This window comes from Solanum verrucosum, unplaced genomic scaffold (assembly GCF_900185275.1).
Source record: "Solanum verrucosum unplaced genomic scaffold, falcon-dt-bn FXZP01000102.1, whole genome shotgun sequence".
In the NCBI taxonomy this organism is placed as follows: Eukaryota; Viridiplantae; Streptophyta; class Magnoliopsida; order Solanales; family Solanaceae; genus Solanum; species Solanum verrucosum.
Genome location: NW_026019930.1, coordinates 1,995,185 through 2,012,073, shown reverse-complemented (window position 1 = coordinate 2,012,073; position 16,889 = coordinate 1,995,185). Strand labels below are relative to the sequence as shown.

Below are 16,889 nucleotides of genomic sequence, written 5' to 3'. Positions count from 1 at the left end.
CGAGTGGTGACACGTGTGTCCAGGATGGATTTATCATTATCCTATCCCTTCTAATTAAATTGTAAATTTTGTCCAACTTCTCAATCAGGCAAAGAACAAAAAAGATTTTAACTTGTCTGTTTATACAATGTGGTTTACATTGACAGTCCAAAATTTGACGATAAATTTCATTTAAACACTCAAGATATTAGTAGAGACACTCTATGTGATTAATTAAAATAAAATCAGCTAGCTTTCTGTATCATTTTTCCAATGGTGAAGAGCCTACACTTAGATGCCAACAAAGTTAATAAGACGGCTGAGGAAAAGTGTCAGGCGATTCCCACATCGTTAAGGGGAGAGTAAACCGTGACTTCTGTTAAAAATATAAAATGTCAGTACAAGGGCAGTGCAAAACTCACGCACCCACGCAGTGAGCACAAAGCGAACTATTCTTTCGCCTTTTACTAAAGAATACCGTGTGCGCTCTGACCATAGTGGCATACGCTCATTTTTGGAGGGGTTCTCTTCTTTGAGTGACCCCCTACAATTCAAGTCTGAAAGTTTTGTTTATTGAATTTAACTTTTATTATAACATCAGTTAATTTTAAGCTGTCTTTTGCTTTTAGTCCCTTGAAATCCTTATTATAAATTTAGTTTGAAAATTAACTTGTCCTAACAATTGCTCATGTTCAAAAAGACTCCTTATAATAAATTTAATCTGAAAATTAACTTGTTCTAACAACTGTTCATGCTTATTTCTCAAAAAACCTCCTTATTATAAATTTAATCTGAAAATTAACTTTGTTCCAACAATTGTTCATGCTTATTTCTCAAAAAACCTTCACATTCTTGAGAAAATGATCTATCTTTTATGGGCACTTCAATTTTTTCATTTATTTTTTTGATCTTTTCAGATTTTGTAGGTATAAAAATGAAGATTTTTTAGGTGTAAAAATGAAAATCATGTATATGATAACATAAACTAATAACAAGTTTGTAAAAGATTACAAGTAGAACTTTCATCATGTTTTTGTCTTTCTCAATCATATGTACATCGCCCATATAAATAAGAACATGGTGAAAATAGTCCTTAATGTACAAAGGATGAATTATTTTGGTCTTAAGATATCTACTCCTTAGATTAAAAATAATCTCTGATATCTATGAGAAGTGTATCGTTTTGGTCCTAAGCCTTAAAAATGATAGGTAAGAGTAAATTGTTTTTATCAAGAGAGAAGTATTAAATACACCGTTGAACTTAGCGTGAATTATTAGATTCATCCCGAATTATTGACAGTCTTAAAAATACCATTTACTTGATTGACTCAACTTAAAATATACATGTGATCTGCCACATGGCATAACAAGTGGTTTCAAACTCTTGTAGGAATATGTAACTCTTAATAAAATCCAAGAGAAGGGTTGAAAACACTACCGAACTTAATGAGAATTTAGAGGTCTTTTGGTTTGAAGACAAGTTATGATGAAATAAGTTATATTGAGATTATTTTGTATTGGTTTGTCAAATATGCATGACATAATTTCTAAGAAACGTTATTTGTTTATAAAAGAGGATACTTTTGTTATTTTACATGTTTATCTCGAGATTAGTATTCCCTCCATAAATAGGGATACCTTATCTCAGTCATAATTATTAATTTTGGGATAAGTTATCCCACACTTTGTAACTAGCCAAAGAATTGAGGAGTACTAAAAACTTATTCCAGAATTATTTTTCTTTATCTGTCACACCAAACGAATCCTAGGAATATATTTCACCCATGTGAAAAAATCAGAGTTATATTCAAGTTTAGTTAATCAAGTAGATGGGTATTTTAAAGTATGTCAATAGTTTGAAAATAAAACTAAAAAATAATAATTCACACCAATTTTGAAAGTGTTTTCAATCCTTTTCTCTTTTTGTCAAACTTAACCCCTTTTTAACACATGTGCAACTCACGATCCGATTCACATGACCCGCAAAAACACTAATCACGTAATTAAAATTTGCTTAATCACCAAACTAAGTAGGTGTTTGGCCATGCGATACCATATTACGATATGGAATTGTGAGATGAAATCAACGTTTGGACATGCAATTTTACGTTGATTCCATATCATGAGATGTGATTCCATATTCTCCAAAAATCATGATGTGGGAATTCTATATCATGATTTGAGATATTTTCAGCACAAAAAATGATCCGCAAGTTTATATTTTGTTAAAACAACCCCACATTTATATCTACTAACCATTTATTTCATATGTAAATAAAATTTATAATCACACCATTACTTTTTAAAACACATATGTAGACCCTTAAACTTGTCCCTAAATTTCATTTTGACACTCCAACTCAACCTTGTTCCATTTTAACCCTTCAACTCCAATTTTTATGTTCCATTTTGGCACTTCTTAAGTCATCACCAGCAACTCAAAGTTATCCACATAATTCACTTGGACACCTTAACTATGAGATGTACCTATTGAACACTTAGGACCCGTTTGGTAGGAGGTATTAATCAAAATAGTTCATGTATTAAAATTTAGTCCAACAAAAACATTGTTTGGTTACTTTATTTAACCTAATCAATGGATTAGTTATACCTCATACAAAGTCTTATTTTATCCCTAGAAAAGGGAAGGATAACTAATCTAAGGTTTAACAATCCTTGGATAAAGACCCCTAAATGACTAAAACTATCCCCAAATCTTTTTTCCTAATTTTTTTTTTTGTAATTTAATGCTCTTTTTTATTTATATGAGAATATTTATAAATATTCTTTTAAATTCTCCAAATTTGTTCCATGTAGTTTGATGATTTCACAAATTAATATTTTTTTTTCATGTTTGATTTGTTATATTGAGTTGGTTTTTTTAGTTTTTTTTTAAAATGTAGTTCGTCGATTGACCACTTGAACTATTTTTTTTTTAAAAAAAGCTTTGTGTATTTGAACAATTTAAGTATCCTTAAATCTATGTTAAGTTTAAGGTTAATATACCATGCTATCAAGGATTTCTATGGTGGCATATCATACCTCAAAATTTAATAATAATTTTTTAAATATATTTTAGTATTTAATTTGACATATTAAATGAAATATAAAATCTGATAATAACTCAAGGGTATAATAGAAAAAAAACTTTTTCTAGAATTTTAAATCAAACATAAGATAAAATGGGAAACATGAACCAAACACTTGAGAAAAACTAATTCCTGCATTACTAAACCCTGCATTACCAATTCATGCATTAGTAATCCCTGCATTATGCATCTTTGTACCAAACGACCCCTTAAGATATTCAAAATAAGTACATATTAAACACTTTTAGCTGACATGGCATGAAAAGTGCATTTCACACATATTCAACGTGTGACCAACAATTTTTAGCTATATTTTTTTTTCTCTTTCTTCTTCTTTCTTCTTTCACCATAACCCATTTCCACCGCGTCTGCCGGCACCACCACAACCATTTCCACTGCGCCCGCTGCCGTTAATACCACCACTATCCACCCTTCTCTTTCCTTCTTATATTCAGCCACTTCACATTCTCCCTCACCACTATCATATTCATGTGGAAAGCACTACTACCTTTACAAAAATTAAAATTTTCTTCTTCACCATCCAAAACATAAACAAGATAAAAAGGAATAAAAATGAGTAATTTCTTCTGGAAAAAAAAAAACCAAAATCAAAATTAACTATGGAAGAGAAAAGTTGAAAAGGGATATAAATGAAGAAATTAAAGAAGGGTTCAATTTAAAGCTGGAAATCTCTTCACAAACAGTTCATTAATGGTTGAATTTCCTTGAAATTTCTTCTTTAATCTGAGATGAGAAAAGGAAAAAAATAAAGAAATTAAAGAAGAATATACAGTTTACTATTTCATTTTTTTTCTTTAATAAACATAGTTTGATTGATTTTTAGTTGAATTAAAACTTAAGAGACAGTGAATGGAAGAAAAGCACTTTGAATAGAAAAGGTTGCAAGGTCGACGGTGGGAGGACAGCCGGACATGCCCTTTTCCTTTCTTTTTTTTCTTTATAAATTTTTAATTATTATTTTAGCTCAAAATGCCACATGTATATCATTGATTCGTCAATCTGCCACTTCATCGCGAGTGGGGTACACACATTTTATACTTTTAGCTGATTGTCAAAAAGTGTTTAAATGGTTAAATTCGAGTTTGTAGAAGTGTTCAATAGGTATAACGTTAGGTTGAGGTGTCCAAATGAATTATGCGGACAACTTTGAGTGGCTGTGGATGTCTTAAGCCTAAAAACACATACACAATTCCTCTAACTTGTCCTCATTTTTCATTGTCATGCTAACTTAGCATTGTTCCATTTAATCCTCCAACTCTAATTTTTATAGTATCATTTAAACACAAAATACTAAATTTATGATTTCTTTATTTTTATTTATGTTCTTCATTTCCACTTTTTCATTTTAAAAATCAACGTCATATTTTATTTTATTTTAAAATATTAATGGATGAACATCATTTTTAATTTTGTACATTATTGTGTGAAAAAATAATCGACGAAAGTGTGTTGGTTTTCTTTTTTAAACAATTAATTTAATTAAATAACACCACCTTTTTTTTTTCCATATCTAGTCTATTTGGACTAACGAAAATATCAGCTTTCAAATTTTTCATCAACTAAATACGAGTAAAAAAAACTCATGCTCATTGCTAATTAATAACACTACAAAAAAATGTTGAAACTCGATAAACTTCGTTGGGTTGTCATTGATTTTCAAAAGAAAATCGACGCACTTTCATCGGTTATTTTTTCACGCAAAAATATAGGAAAACTCTTAAAAAGAAATTGTTACTTTTTAAAAAAAAAATCAATGTCATCCATCAATTTTAATTTTTTACAATAACTAACGGATGAACGCCGATTTTTAAAATGCAAAATTGCAGTTGAATAACACATATAGAAATAAAGAAATCATAAAATTAGTATTTTATGTTAAATGATACATTAAAAAAATAGAGTTGAAGTGTGATGCACACACTCTGTCACTCTTTTACTATTTTTTTGGTCTTCACTATTCACTTTCTTAGAAAAAGTGTGATGCACACACTCTATCACATCACTTATAAGTGCCAAAATGGAACATAAAAATTGGACTTGAAGGGTTAAAATGGAACAAGGTTGAGTTGGAGTGTCAAATGAAATTTAGGAACAAGTTTAAGAGTCTGCATATGTGTTTGATTATTCTCACCAACATATAATCACTTTAACTCACACCAATCGATTGTTGAGTAATAAATTTATACTCTTCATTTACTCCAACGCCTAATTTATTACTTCTACCGTTTTGTATTTAATACAACTCAACGTAACAATGTTGGTTCATCTTCTCCGTCACATGATTGAGAAATGCAAGTTCAACGTAATGAAATTATTCGTACTATATGAGAGGATTATATTAAAGACTAGTACACTACAAGTTATGTTCAATATTTTTTTATTGAATTAAAGTTTGATGAATTGAAGTTAGATGAAACAATTACTTAAGTAAAGAACAAATAATTTTGTAATAACTTATTATGCGATTTTATAATTTTTTGTTTATTTCTTAAAATTGAATAAACAATTAGGACTATTTTAATAGTTTTACAACTTATGAGATTCTTATGTTTATGAGAAATTATACAACACAAAAATTTTATATCGCATGTCCAAACAAAACTTCAATTTCATATTATGATATTATATCATGATACCATATCGCATGTCAGCCCTAAAATAATGCCAAATTTTAAGAATTACTCTACAACAGTGTAGATCTAACTCCATCCCATTACGGGTACTTACCAAGCAACAACAAAATCTAAATTCCCAAAACTGGCAGCAACCTATCTTTGACCAAATCTACCATAACGTAGTACTCGTTAATGGCTTTCTGGTCTAACCCATTCCTAATAATCTGTGGGAAAAATAGCCAATCACCAGTCCAAGCCACAAACGCCACTGTGAGGACACCGGAAACCACTCTATTCATCTGCCAGCCGCCATGAAAAAATTTCTTCACAGTAACCTCAATGCATACACAAATCCCATGTAAGACGAAGAACCAAGTCACTTCCCATGTGGGTCTCACGCGGGAGAGGTAATAATAGATCAATTCATGCATTAGCCCAGAAACTAAAAATGTAGTGAAAATTGCTGGTAAACTGGCTAATTCCTTCCCTAAAGAACTAGTTAAAATAGCCCTGACAGGGAAATACACCGCCGGGCGTAAAATCCCCGGCACCATTAAGTTCCATCTACGGCCCCAAAAGTCTTGAAGTGAGGTGGCGAGGTATGGTTCGTTGAATTGGGGCTCAATTTCTAGCCCTAGAAGAGCTCGTACTGGGACAACTGTGATTGCAAGGATAAACTCCACTGCTAAATAAATGTGTAAGCAATAGAGAACCAAAATTACATTTGAATGTAAAAGTTCTCTGTAATTGTATACCCTAATAATAGCTGCCAAAAAAATTATTTTCCCCCAAAACAAACCGGGTACTCTTTCGGTACTCTGCACCGACTGAGTTGAAATTTTGAATCCGTCTCTGATAACGTATTTGGGTTTAACCGGGAGAAGGGCGATGGAGAGGAAATGAAGAAGAGGTAAAGAAGAGTAAGAGGATAAAGGCCCTCGATCGAAACAAAAGAGGAGGATCTTGAAATTAGCGAGCCAAACGAGGTAGAAAATTGTGGGGGCACCAAGATGGAAGGAAGAGAGATCGAGAGGGAGAATAAGAAAGAAATAGACAATAGGAAGGACAAAGAGAAGCCTTAGGACGCCGCTAGGAATGCGGGTTACGCAGTAATAGCAATAGCATAAAGCTCCAATAGCAGCAAACCATACTCGGATGAAATTCTGGAGCTCGACATTTACATCCATGGCGGCCGATAGCTACTCTGTTTTTGATCTGCTTTCTCTCTCTTAGTTTTAGCAGCCACAGTGTAGGAAAAGTGGATGCTCAAAGTCTGTCTAATCTTTGGTCTTTAGGTTAATATGAGTAAAAATGCAATCAGAAATCAAAAACATTTTTTAACTAAATATAAAGCCTATTACCAGTATATAGCACTCCTTATTCCAATGATGCACATGTGACAAAAAAATAAAATCCTGCACATGTGAATTCTGGAATATCTATTTACGTGCATTAACTATACATCCAATTTTTTACCAATTAAAGTTCCACCCTATGAAATTAATGAATAATTTTATAATTAATTTTTAATTTATTTTTATTATTAATTATAGCCATTTTTTTATTATCCTTTTCAAAATATTATATTTAGTATATTCAAAGGGTGATATAAAATTATTTTTTTATTTATAATTTTTTTAAAATGTGCAAAATTAATAATGAATAAGTATTGTTGGACATGGGGAGTAACAGACAATAAAAAACTCCAATCACTTTACTTTATAATAATATTAGTTATGCGTATTCTTAAATTACAAATCAAACATCTATTAAATGTGTTGAATTTTATACATAACAAAATAATATTTTTATCCAACATAAAATTATTTATATAACATTTAAAACATGAATAAGTTACACTTCATTTGATAGCTAGTTCATAGGTGAGTTATGAATTAATATCTCAAAAGATCATTAAACTATGAGAATTTATCTAGTAAAGCCATTGAATTTTGTTTTTAATCAATAAAATCACTTGACTTAAGGTTTTTATCTCAAAAAATCACTCAACTACATTTATCATAAAAATAAATTTGACATGGAATAATAAATTATTTTATATATCATATAATTATGAACCCACAAATAAACATAATTTTAAAAAAATCATTATAGTAATTCTTTTTCTTCTTAATTTAACATTAAATATTCTAACATAACAAATAAATTATTTTGTATGGTATAAATAGAAACTCAGCTCAACATCTGTATATTTTTATAATTTATTAATGTGTTAATATTCTAATCATTGCCACCGTTTTCTTTTAGTTTGATGAGCAAAAGATCACCGTAGAACAAATTTTGCGGGTTATCTTCCTTGATGTGAAACATCTTAGTCCAGTAAGTATACATTACGTTCAACATCAAAATCATGATGCCAAAATTTTGTTATTTTCATTTCAGAATATGAAATTGCATCTTTTATATACGAGCTAAGAAATGGACAATATTTAAAATTCAGATATATTTTGATGAAAGAACAGACATTGATGATTTATGAAGATGTACACTGATATTAAGCACTAATATTTAACATATAAAAGATATATAAATGTAGAGTCGAATTTATATAACATATAAATAATTTATTCGTCGTGTCAAATAATTTTAATGGTAAATTCAAAAGAAGAAGAATTATGATGAAACTTTTAAATTATGTTTAGTTGTGGGTCCATATTTACGTGGAATATAAAATAATTTATTTTATCATAACAAATTTATTTTAGGAATTTATGTAGTTGAATGATTTTTGTAGATAAAAACCTTAAATTGAGCAGAGGCGGATCTACGTAAGTTCAAGGGATGTCACGTGACATCTTCATCGGAAAAAAATAGTAAATATACATATATAATTAAGGGCCAAAGAAGAAAAATTGAATATATTATACACAGTGATACTCCTTGACACAAAGGTATAGGTTGCATGTTTGAATCTAGAACTTAATTAAACACAATTTATGAAACGTTTAATATTATTAATTTTAAAAATTTATTTTGAATACACTTTAAAATAAAATAAAAAAACTCATGAGTTTTTTTTATAATTTTTTTAAAATATTTATTTGTAGAAAATGTATAGTAGTGAGCCCGAATGGTATTTTATTCATATATTATTCTCTCTTTTTTTTCCAAAAGAATATGATGTCACATTATTTTTTTAATTATTTTTCATTTTAAAAGGTGACACCCCTTACAAAAATCCTGCATACGCCACTAAACTTAAGTGATTTTATTGATACAAAAGAAAATTCAATGACTTTACTAGATAATTTCTCATAGTTCAATGGACCTTGAGACATTGACTCGGTGAGTTATGCATGTATTAAATTCTGTATAAATAATTACATTTGATAATTGATTAGAAGATAAAATATTTATATTTAAAATTAATAACAGTGTTTGATTTGCATATAAATTCAAATATATATATATAAAGGAGAAGCATAGAGAAGGTGATGTGGCACCTCTCTATAGCCTCAATTTCAATTTTTCTTTTTTTGTGGTTTTGTTGAGATTTTTTTAATTTAAATTAATTATGTTATTATAAAAGTAAATCACTTAATTATTACAAATTAATAATTTTATTAATAAAGAAACACTTACAACTAAGACTCTTCACATGCCAAATTATAAAAACTTTTTAGCCAACAATAGTGTTTATCTTTTTTCTCAAATTTAAATATATTTTCTCCTTTAATTTATTTAATACAATTAATTAATAAATTAATTAACCCCACGTAGTTTATCAATTAATACAATTGATATGCTATATTTATATCTTCTTTACCTATGTTTTCCCATCATATTTGCTTATATATTTTTATACTATCATAACTCATAACTCATCTACTTAATTTCCCCTATTAATAATATTTATAATTCTCATAATTTCCAACTTTTCATATTCATAATCATTAAATATTTAATGTAAAACTTAAGACACCTTATGGTATTCCTTCATTTTTTTTCTATATAAATTAAAATTTTAATTTCTTAAGATTCAATTCAAAGTTATCATTTATTTTCACTATTATATTATATTCATGCTTTTGTTTGACTTGAATAACAAAAAGAAAACTCTTGAATAGTGATAGTCTTGTGAAGTGAATAGACAAGAGCTCACAATTATGTATTGATTTCATTTTCCTTCTATTTTTTATGATTAAAGTTGTAATGATATATGTATTTTATTTTTTCTTTCTTTCCTTTCTTATGTATTACTATGATGCCTCTTAAGTTTAATTTATATAGATTTATGATTGTTGTAAGTCTATAATTTCTTTTGATTCAAATTAGTATTTTAAAATGGAGTAGATCCTGAAGAGATATTACTTTCTTATGAATTTATCTCAATTATGATTGGAATTCGACTATAAGTACTAACCATGTTTAAATTTATAATTAATTTCCTTTTGCTCAAATCAGTAACTTAATTATGTTTTAAAGTCTGCTAACTACTAATCAAGTTTTAAATTTTATAACTGATTGCGTAAAAATAAATTTTAATGATTGAAATATATTTTTCATTTGATATTTATTATGTTCAAGTTCTTTGAACTATCAAGAATTATGGCATGACATGAAAATTGATAAATATAAAGTAACGGGAGGGAGGGAGAGTGAGGTAATTCTGAAGAAATTATATGTGCACAACAAATATTATTTATATTTATTTAGAATTGAAACATAAGTGCGTAGGAGTTTTCACGGCTAAATCATTATTCTTTATTTGATGGTAATTATTACTCATTTTATATTAAAAGTATAATAATTGTCATTAACAAACTCAAAAACGTTATCCATTCTTTAATTTTCTTTTTACTTTGACAAATAGTATATTTATGTGATTTATTTTTAATTTTTTTTATACATTGTAAGAATAAATATTGTATTCTTTCACTTTAAAAAAATAATAAATACATCACATGTAATTTTCTTACTTTTTTCTTTGTGGAATCAAATTGTATGTCTGTGCACATTTATTGAAAGATATTATTATTTTATTTTATATTTTTTTTTATATAAGGAGAAATTCTTGAAAAATATTCACAAAATCCCAACTTAGATTTATATATATTAAATATAATATTAGATAAATATATTATCATATTTATAAACACCTCTTTCATATAATAATAATATTTAATAAATTATCTATTTTATATGACCGCGCAAAGCGCGGATGAATTCACTAGTAATTAATATATACATAAATTTAAGGGATCGTTTGGTGTGAAGGATAAATACATATAGTTATGGAATAAATATTTAGTGGCACTTAATTTAGTGTTTGATTGAGAAATTTGGGATAACTTATCCTAGGATTAATAAACCAGGATAAGTTATCCCTCCAAAAGGGTGGTATAATAATCCCATCACATGGTGGATAAATTTATTAAATGACAAAACTACTCTACAAATCCTTTAATTGATAATCTTTCACAAGCGCAACTTATTTTAGGTTCGATTCGACGAGCTTTTGGATCATATGGCAAATTTTACTTATATGATTTTGTGCTCTTTGGTTTCAATTATTTTTATTATAAATGTCTATAATCGTCTGCGTCTTAGACATAGTTCTTGTGTTAACTTTCTTTCAATGCTTCCTGGTTTAAGAATTTTGGCTATGGAAAATCTATTTTTGTGTCTCTTTTGTTTTCCAAAGCTGAAAGTGAGTGTGACATTTAACCTGATTGGAAAAATATGGCTTCCATATATTCAAAAGGTGCAATTGTCTTCGTGCTTTATTTTTAAGCAATCAAGATTGAGTAGTTACTGGTGGATAGGTTGGATTTAGTTTTAAAATGGGTTACGGGTGGATTTTCTATGTTGGATGGATTGAGTAGTTAAATTTGATTTTAATTAAAACTCTACCAAAAAAATATATACAAAAAACTAAATAAAAGGGTATTTTTGTAATCAAACCACTTATTTTTAGAAAGTATGTAATGATTATTATTTTTAGTACAACAAACCAAACAATCAATAAGAAATAATGACAGAATAACTAATCCCGATATAAACTAATTCCAACATAACTTATTACAATATAACTTGTATTCAAACCAAACAACCCCTAAGTTACTCATACCCGTATAATTCTGACGGATTAATTTTTGTGAAGCAGAGCCGGCCTTCTGATTCCCACATTCGGCTTTTGCTCTTATTATTGTTGTGGCGTATGTGGCTGCGTGTTCTTCACTGCCCAATCTGCTTCGAATAGCTTCAACTTCTTCGTAGATTCTCCTTAATTGTTGTTTCCATTTGACAAAACACAAAGTTGAAATTCTCAGATGGCTTCAATAGTAGTAGCTAAGCTGCATCCTCCTCCGCCCGCCATCACTGGTAGACAAACCCTTTTCGGAACTGTTCACACATCTACTCTTTTCGTACCCACCAGTAAGTTTTCTTCTTCAACATCCCCAATTACAGTTTCATTCTGCAATTAGTCTTATTGAAGTATAATTTTGAGTTATTGTGTTGCAATTTGATAGGTGAAATTTGATCAGTAGTAAAACCCGGGATTGTAACATGGATGATGCTACTTTTCACTAGTTCTTTTTTTTTAAAATAACTGTAGTGTCTGGGCCTCCATTAAATCCACGGAATACCTGCCACTTACACAATTACTAGATAACTCTATCCATGACAGTTGGCAATAAATCACCTGTTGTTTTTGCTACATTTCACTAGATAGTTTAAAGACTAGTATGGATGTTTCTCGTTTGTGTAGTGTGTTTAGTCCATAGAGAAGACTTAACAAGAAGAGTTAGAGATGCTCAATGAACGTACATCATTTACTAGCAAAAGCAATATTGTTATTCCGTATTTACTATAGATAGAAGTAACTGAGCCTGTGACAAGAAGCTATCCTGAATTTGTTATTGACTTTTGGCTACTATGGAATGGAGGTGAATGAACCCGTAAATAGAACATTCATGAAGGTTCATTTGATATATGGTTACAGAACAATTGATACTGCTAAACTAGGTAAAATTGACTTTGAAAGCTTATTGAAGTTGCCAAGTCATATTCAGATTCTGGATTCTAATAAATCATCTTGACAGTTATGAAATTTCTCCTGCTCAATTTATGTCTCGTCTCCTCCTTGGTTTGTTTTCATGCTTTCATCATATATAATAAGGAGTACTGATATTTTACAGATATCTTCTAATTGTTACTGTTTCTGTAGAAAGACAAGGTCACCTGGCCATAACAGCAAAGGCTACCAGTGAATCTGAATCCTTATCCTCCCCAAGTGTAGTTAAATCAGTAAAGAATGTTGTGAGTTCCCCTTCTTTCCCTTTTCGGCGCTCATATCTTCATTCCAAGAGTTCATTGTAGTGACACTCATATGAGAAACAGAATTAACCCACTGCTCATTTTTCTTGGCAAAAGACACCAAATGGAGTTGTCGATTAATCTTCAGTCTGTTTCGTTCATTGTTTGCACTTTTGCATTGTTGCATTTTCTGTTGATTGTACAAGGGCAAAGATTCCATGCTACGCTCCTCTTTGGCCTTCACCCACCTCCCCCTAGAAAAAAAAAAGCATGGACATTGACACTGTAAAGCAACATAGATCTTCTGACCTTACTTTTTGTGATTAGATTGGTTGAATTGCATCTTGTTTGATTGTTGAAACAGTGGGACAACCCTGAAGACCGGATTGCTGTAATTGGGTTGGGAATTGCTGCTATTGTTGGTTTCTGGGCTTCTTCGAATTTTGTCGCGGTAATTTTTGTTGCTTTATTATACATAGATGCTGGAGTTATTATATGTCCATACCACATTGAGAAGTGTACAATATGGCCTCTTTGGTGGTTGACAATATCTTTGTGACAATATCAATTAACAATACCTATCCAAGAACATATTGAGCTCCAATAACCCCTGCTGGAAATACTACTAGTGCGACATATGACCTCATACTAGTAGTCTTACATCATTTGTAGGCCCATAATGACCGTTATTCTTTCCAGTGTATCCGCGACGAGGATGTAGTGTTGCTTTAAATTATACTGTTGAGAGATTCAAAGATTTTTGTCTTTTTTTTAAGAATTGTGAATGTACTGATGTTTTTTAAGTTTTGAATAGGCAATCGACAGCCTGCCTCTCATTCCAGGTGTATTTGAATTCATCGGGATATTGTTTTCTTCTGTAAGTATTGAAGCACACTTATTTCCTCCTGTATTTATTGAGGAACAATAGAAAGATTTCTGTCTCCTTTATTGTTTCAGGTGTCAAATAGTGAGTTTAATATGTTGTTATTCTGATATCCTCGGCAATCATTGACTTAACGCATTTCCTGTTCTTTCTCTTTTGCAGTGGTTCGTATACAGATACCTCTTATTCAAGCCCAACAGGTAAAAACTCTGTCAAAGGTTGCCTTCTCTTATCTAGTGTCTCCAATCTTACCCCCTCCCGCCCTCTGCTTCGTGTCTGTTAGCTGTTATATCTGTTTTGCACATATAATAAAGTGAAAAATACCACTAACTTGCGTTATTCGTATGTCCACATTTTGTTTTCAAGCTTCTACAAATTCTTCATGCAAATGTTTGTATTGTTGGTCCAACCATACACATTGAATTGTCTGCTTCACTTCAGTCATAGTTGATATCATTGCGCTCCACCTGACATGTTCTTTATTTTTCCAATGACAGGCAAGAATTGTTTCAAGGGATCAATAAATCAATATCAGATATCTTGGGGCAGTAATCTGAAAATAATAGGATGATACAATTCATGTTGTACTTCTGTATCCAAGCATTACCAAAATGCTGAATCATTTTACAGATGAAATGATATCTTCAGAAATGAGCAACATTTTTTTTTCCTCATATACCACTTCTTACATCTATAATTTGTTAATATGCCTTTTGCCAACTGGAAGTAGAGTGCTTTCACCACCTGTCACGACCCAACCCACCGGGCCACCCACTCTTAACACCTAAGTAGGAGAACCCTCATATCCCAATAGTTAAACATGCGGAAAATTTAAAGAAAATAGAGATAAATATAATAATATGATTTTAAAAAAATAATATCCTTAGACACACTTTTGGTTAAAACTTGTAAAGTAATTTAACAACTCCCAAGGATCTAGTCTAAACAGGTACAAGAGCTACTAAGAGTACAACTGGACAAGATAAATAAAAGACACAGCTCCCACCATGTGGAAGGAAGAATATAAGCTGTTGGAGAATTTTTTCGTCTTCACCTAATGAAACATCACCAACCTATATGCAGACTATGTCAAAAGACATAACAAGAGTAGTATCAGTACAAATACACGTACTGGTAGGCATCATCGGTCAACTCGACTTCCACCGCATAATATAAGAAACCAACTAGTAAGATCATGAATTAAACCACTCGCTTCTTCACCTTTACCCTCTCTTAAAATACCTCCAAATTACACTAGCACTCTAACTATTAACCACCTTCCAATCAACCTACTTACTAGGTACTTGATCATAGCCTAACGATTCTAACACGTAGAAAAACATTCCCAAATACGATTACATACATTCCAACTAACCGTTCACTTCATATCCTTACTTCCTCGTCACAACATATACCCAGTAAGTGCAACATATACAAGTCAATACAACCATATACTCACAAGCGCATATCGAGCATATACAACATCAACAACAGTTACAAACAACCTCACGTTTCTCAGTTCACACAATTATACCACATCATTGGTCCTCTCATGGAATCCAAACCCAAACAGTTAGTGTGTCGGAATGGCAACCAATCCAAGTTAATTATGCCGGAATGTGGCAACCGATCCCATAGTTATGCCGGAACGTGACAACCGATCCAAGTTAGTTATGCCGGAACGTGACAATCGATCCAAGTTAGTTATGCCGGAACGCGACAACCATTCCATTCAACACACCACAATCACAACCACAAGTACATCCTAAAGATCATACATTTAATTTATGAATTCATGAAAATCATAATTCGTTCATCTCATTTACAACAAGTGTGATCAACAATGCATCATTCATAAACATACATGTATCATAATGAAGCAAAAACAAACATACATCACACAATCATAGAATTCCAACCTTCACCTAAGAATTACTCATCAATCTCTATCATATATGCATTAGTTTGACCATACTTAGCCCTAGTTCATCATCTAAAGCCTCTTTCTAGGATCTAATCACAATTCATCATAAATCCTAAATTCAATCACTCCAATTTATGATCTAGTATACATTCATAATTCTAGTTCCATTTATGATTTCATATCCTTATTCTTGAAACAATTCTATCCGAGATAGCAATTCTAGAATCCCTAACAAGTCATCAATTCCTCTTCTCAAGACATAAACCCAATTGCTTGATTTCTAGAAATTGCCCATGGAATTCACTTGGTGCACGAAGGTCTACACATAAATCCTACCATTGATTTACATATATTACGTAGTAAGCACATATGTAAACTACTCAATTCATAAAACCTAGCCTACCTGGGCGCCAAGCAACTGCACAGAGTTATTGACTTCGATTCCTATTTTTCGGGCTTCGTGACGGTGATTTTGGCCAAGAATCCACAAGATATCACCATCCTCATGCTAGAAATCTCTCTCTCCCTTCTTCCCAAGCTTAGAGCAACTTTTCTGAGGTTTATAGGGTGTTTTACGACTTATTTAGGTATTTTAGAAAGATGGAGAAAATAAGATTTCTTGCAATTTACGTTCTGCCTCGCCTATCCTGCTCTGGCGCCAGCTTACCCCGCTCTGGTGCCGCCACCCTAGCGGCATCTGGCCCGCTATGGCGGGACAAAGACCCAGATTTTTCCCGGATTTTTCTTTTCCTAAATAACGACGGTTTCGGGTCGTAATTACATCACCCCTCTCTCAATTTCCTTTGGTTTTGTACTGTCTGCCATAGTCATTCTGATCCAACAAAAACTCTTTAACAAGTTTGAGTTCACGTATATAAACCAAAAGTGGAATCCTAATTTGTTTATGATTTGATATTTGGTATTTATTTAATTCCTGTCTAGTTAGATTTTGTTTATCCTAGTTCATATTGAAATATGTTTTTTCAGTTCTAGTTTAATTTGATTTTTTAATATTATATAAATATAGGTGTCAGTGTTACATATTTTCGTGTAGTAACATTGAGTTATTGGGTACCCTCAAGACAAGTTGCAAAATG

General features: G+C 30.9%; 2 protein-coding genes and 1 non-coding gene across 3 annotated transcripts; 2 read left to right on the top strand and 1 right to left on the bottom strand.

The window, feature by feature from the left end:
- The first annotated feature begins 403 nt into the window (after positions 1 to 403).
- LOC125832880 (U5 spliceosomal RNA) lies at positions 404 to 520 on the top strand. The gene has a single exon (XR_007443276.1). It is a non-coding gene; the product is annotated as a U5 spliceosomal RNA (small nuclear RNA).
- Positions 521 to 5,822: 5,302 nt separating this feature from the next.
- On the bottom strand, positions 5,823 to 6,941 carry LOC125829673 (long-chain-alcohol O-fatty-acyltransferase-like). The gene has a single exon (XM_049508865.1). The coding sequence runs from the start codon at positions 6,889 to 6,891 to the stop codon at positions 5,833 to 5,835; it is 1,059 nt and encodes a 352-aa protein (XP_049364822.1). The 5' UTR covers positions 6,892 to 6,941; the 3' UTR covers positions 5,823 to 5,832.
- A 4,894-nt stretch (positions 6,942 to 11,835) lies between these two features.
- LOC125829041 (protein CURVATURE THYLAKOID 1C, chloroplastic) lies at positions 11,836 to 14,576 on the top strand. Its single transcript, XM_049508319.1, has 6 exons — positions 11,836 to 12,103; positions 12,897 to 12,988; positions 13,350 to 13,436; positions 13,800 to 13,862; positions 14,031 to 14,068; positions 14,366 to 14,576. Exons 1-6 carry the CDS (start codon positions 11,998 to 12,000, stop codon positions 14,418 to 14,420), a joined length of 441 nt encoding a protein of 146 aa, XP_049364276.1. The 5' UTR covers positions 11,836 to 11,997; the 3' UTR covers positions 14,421 to 14,576.
- Positions 14,577 to 16,889: the final 2,313 nt, after the last annotated feature.

Coding starts and splice junctions, on each gene's coding strand:
- LOC125829673 (XM_049508865.1), bottom strand. CDS start 6,891: ATGGATGTAAATGTCGAGCTCCAGAATTTCATCCGAGTATGGTTTGCT.
- LOC125829041 (XM_049508319.1), top strand. CDS start 11,998: ATGGCTTCAATAGTAGTAGCTAAGCTGCATCCTCCTCCGCCCGCCATC. Junction 13,863..14,030: donor TCGGGATATTGTTTTCTTCT/GTAAGTATTGAA, acceptor TCTCTTTTGCAG/TGGTTCGTATACAGATACCT. Junction 14,069..14,365: donor CTCTTATTCAAGCCCAACAG/GTAAAAACTCTG, acceptor TTCCAATGACAG/GCAAGAATTGTTTCAAGGGA.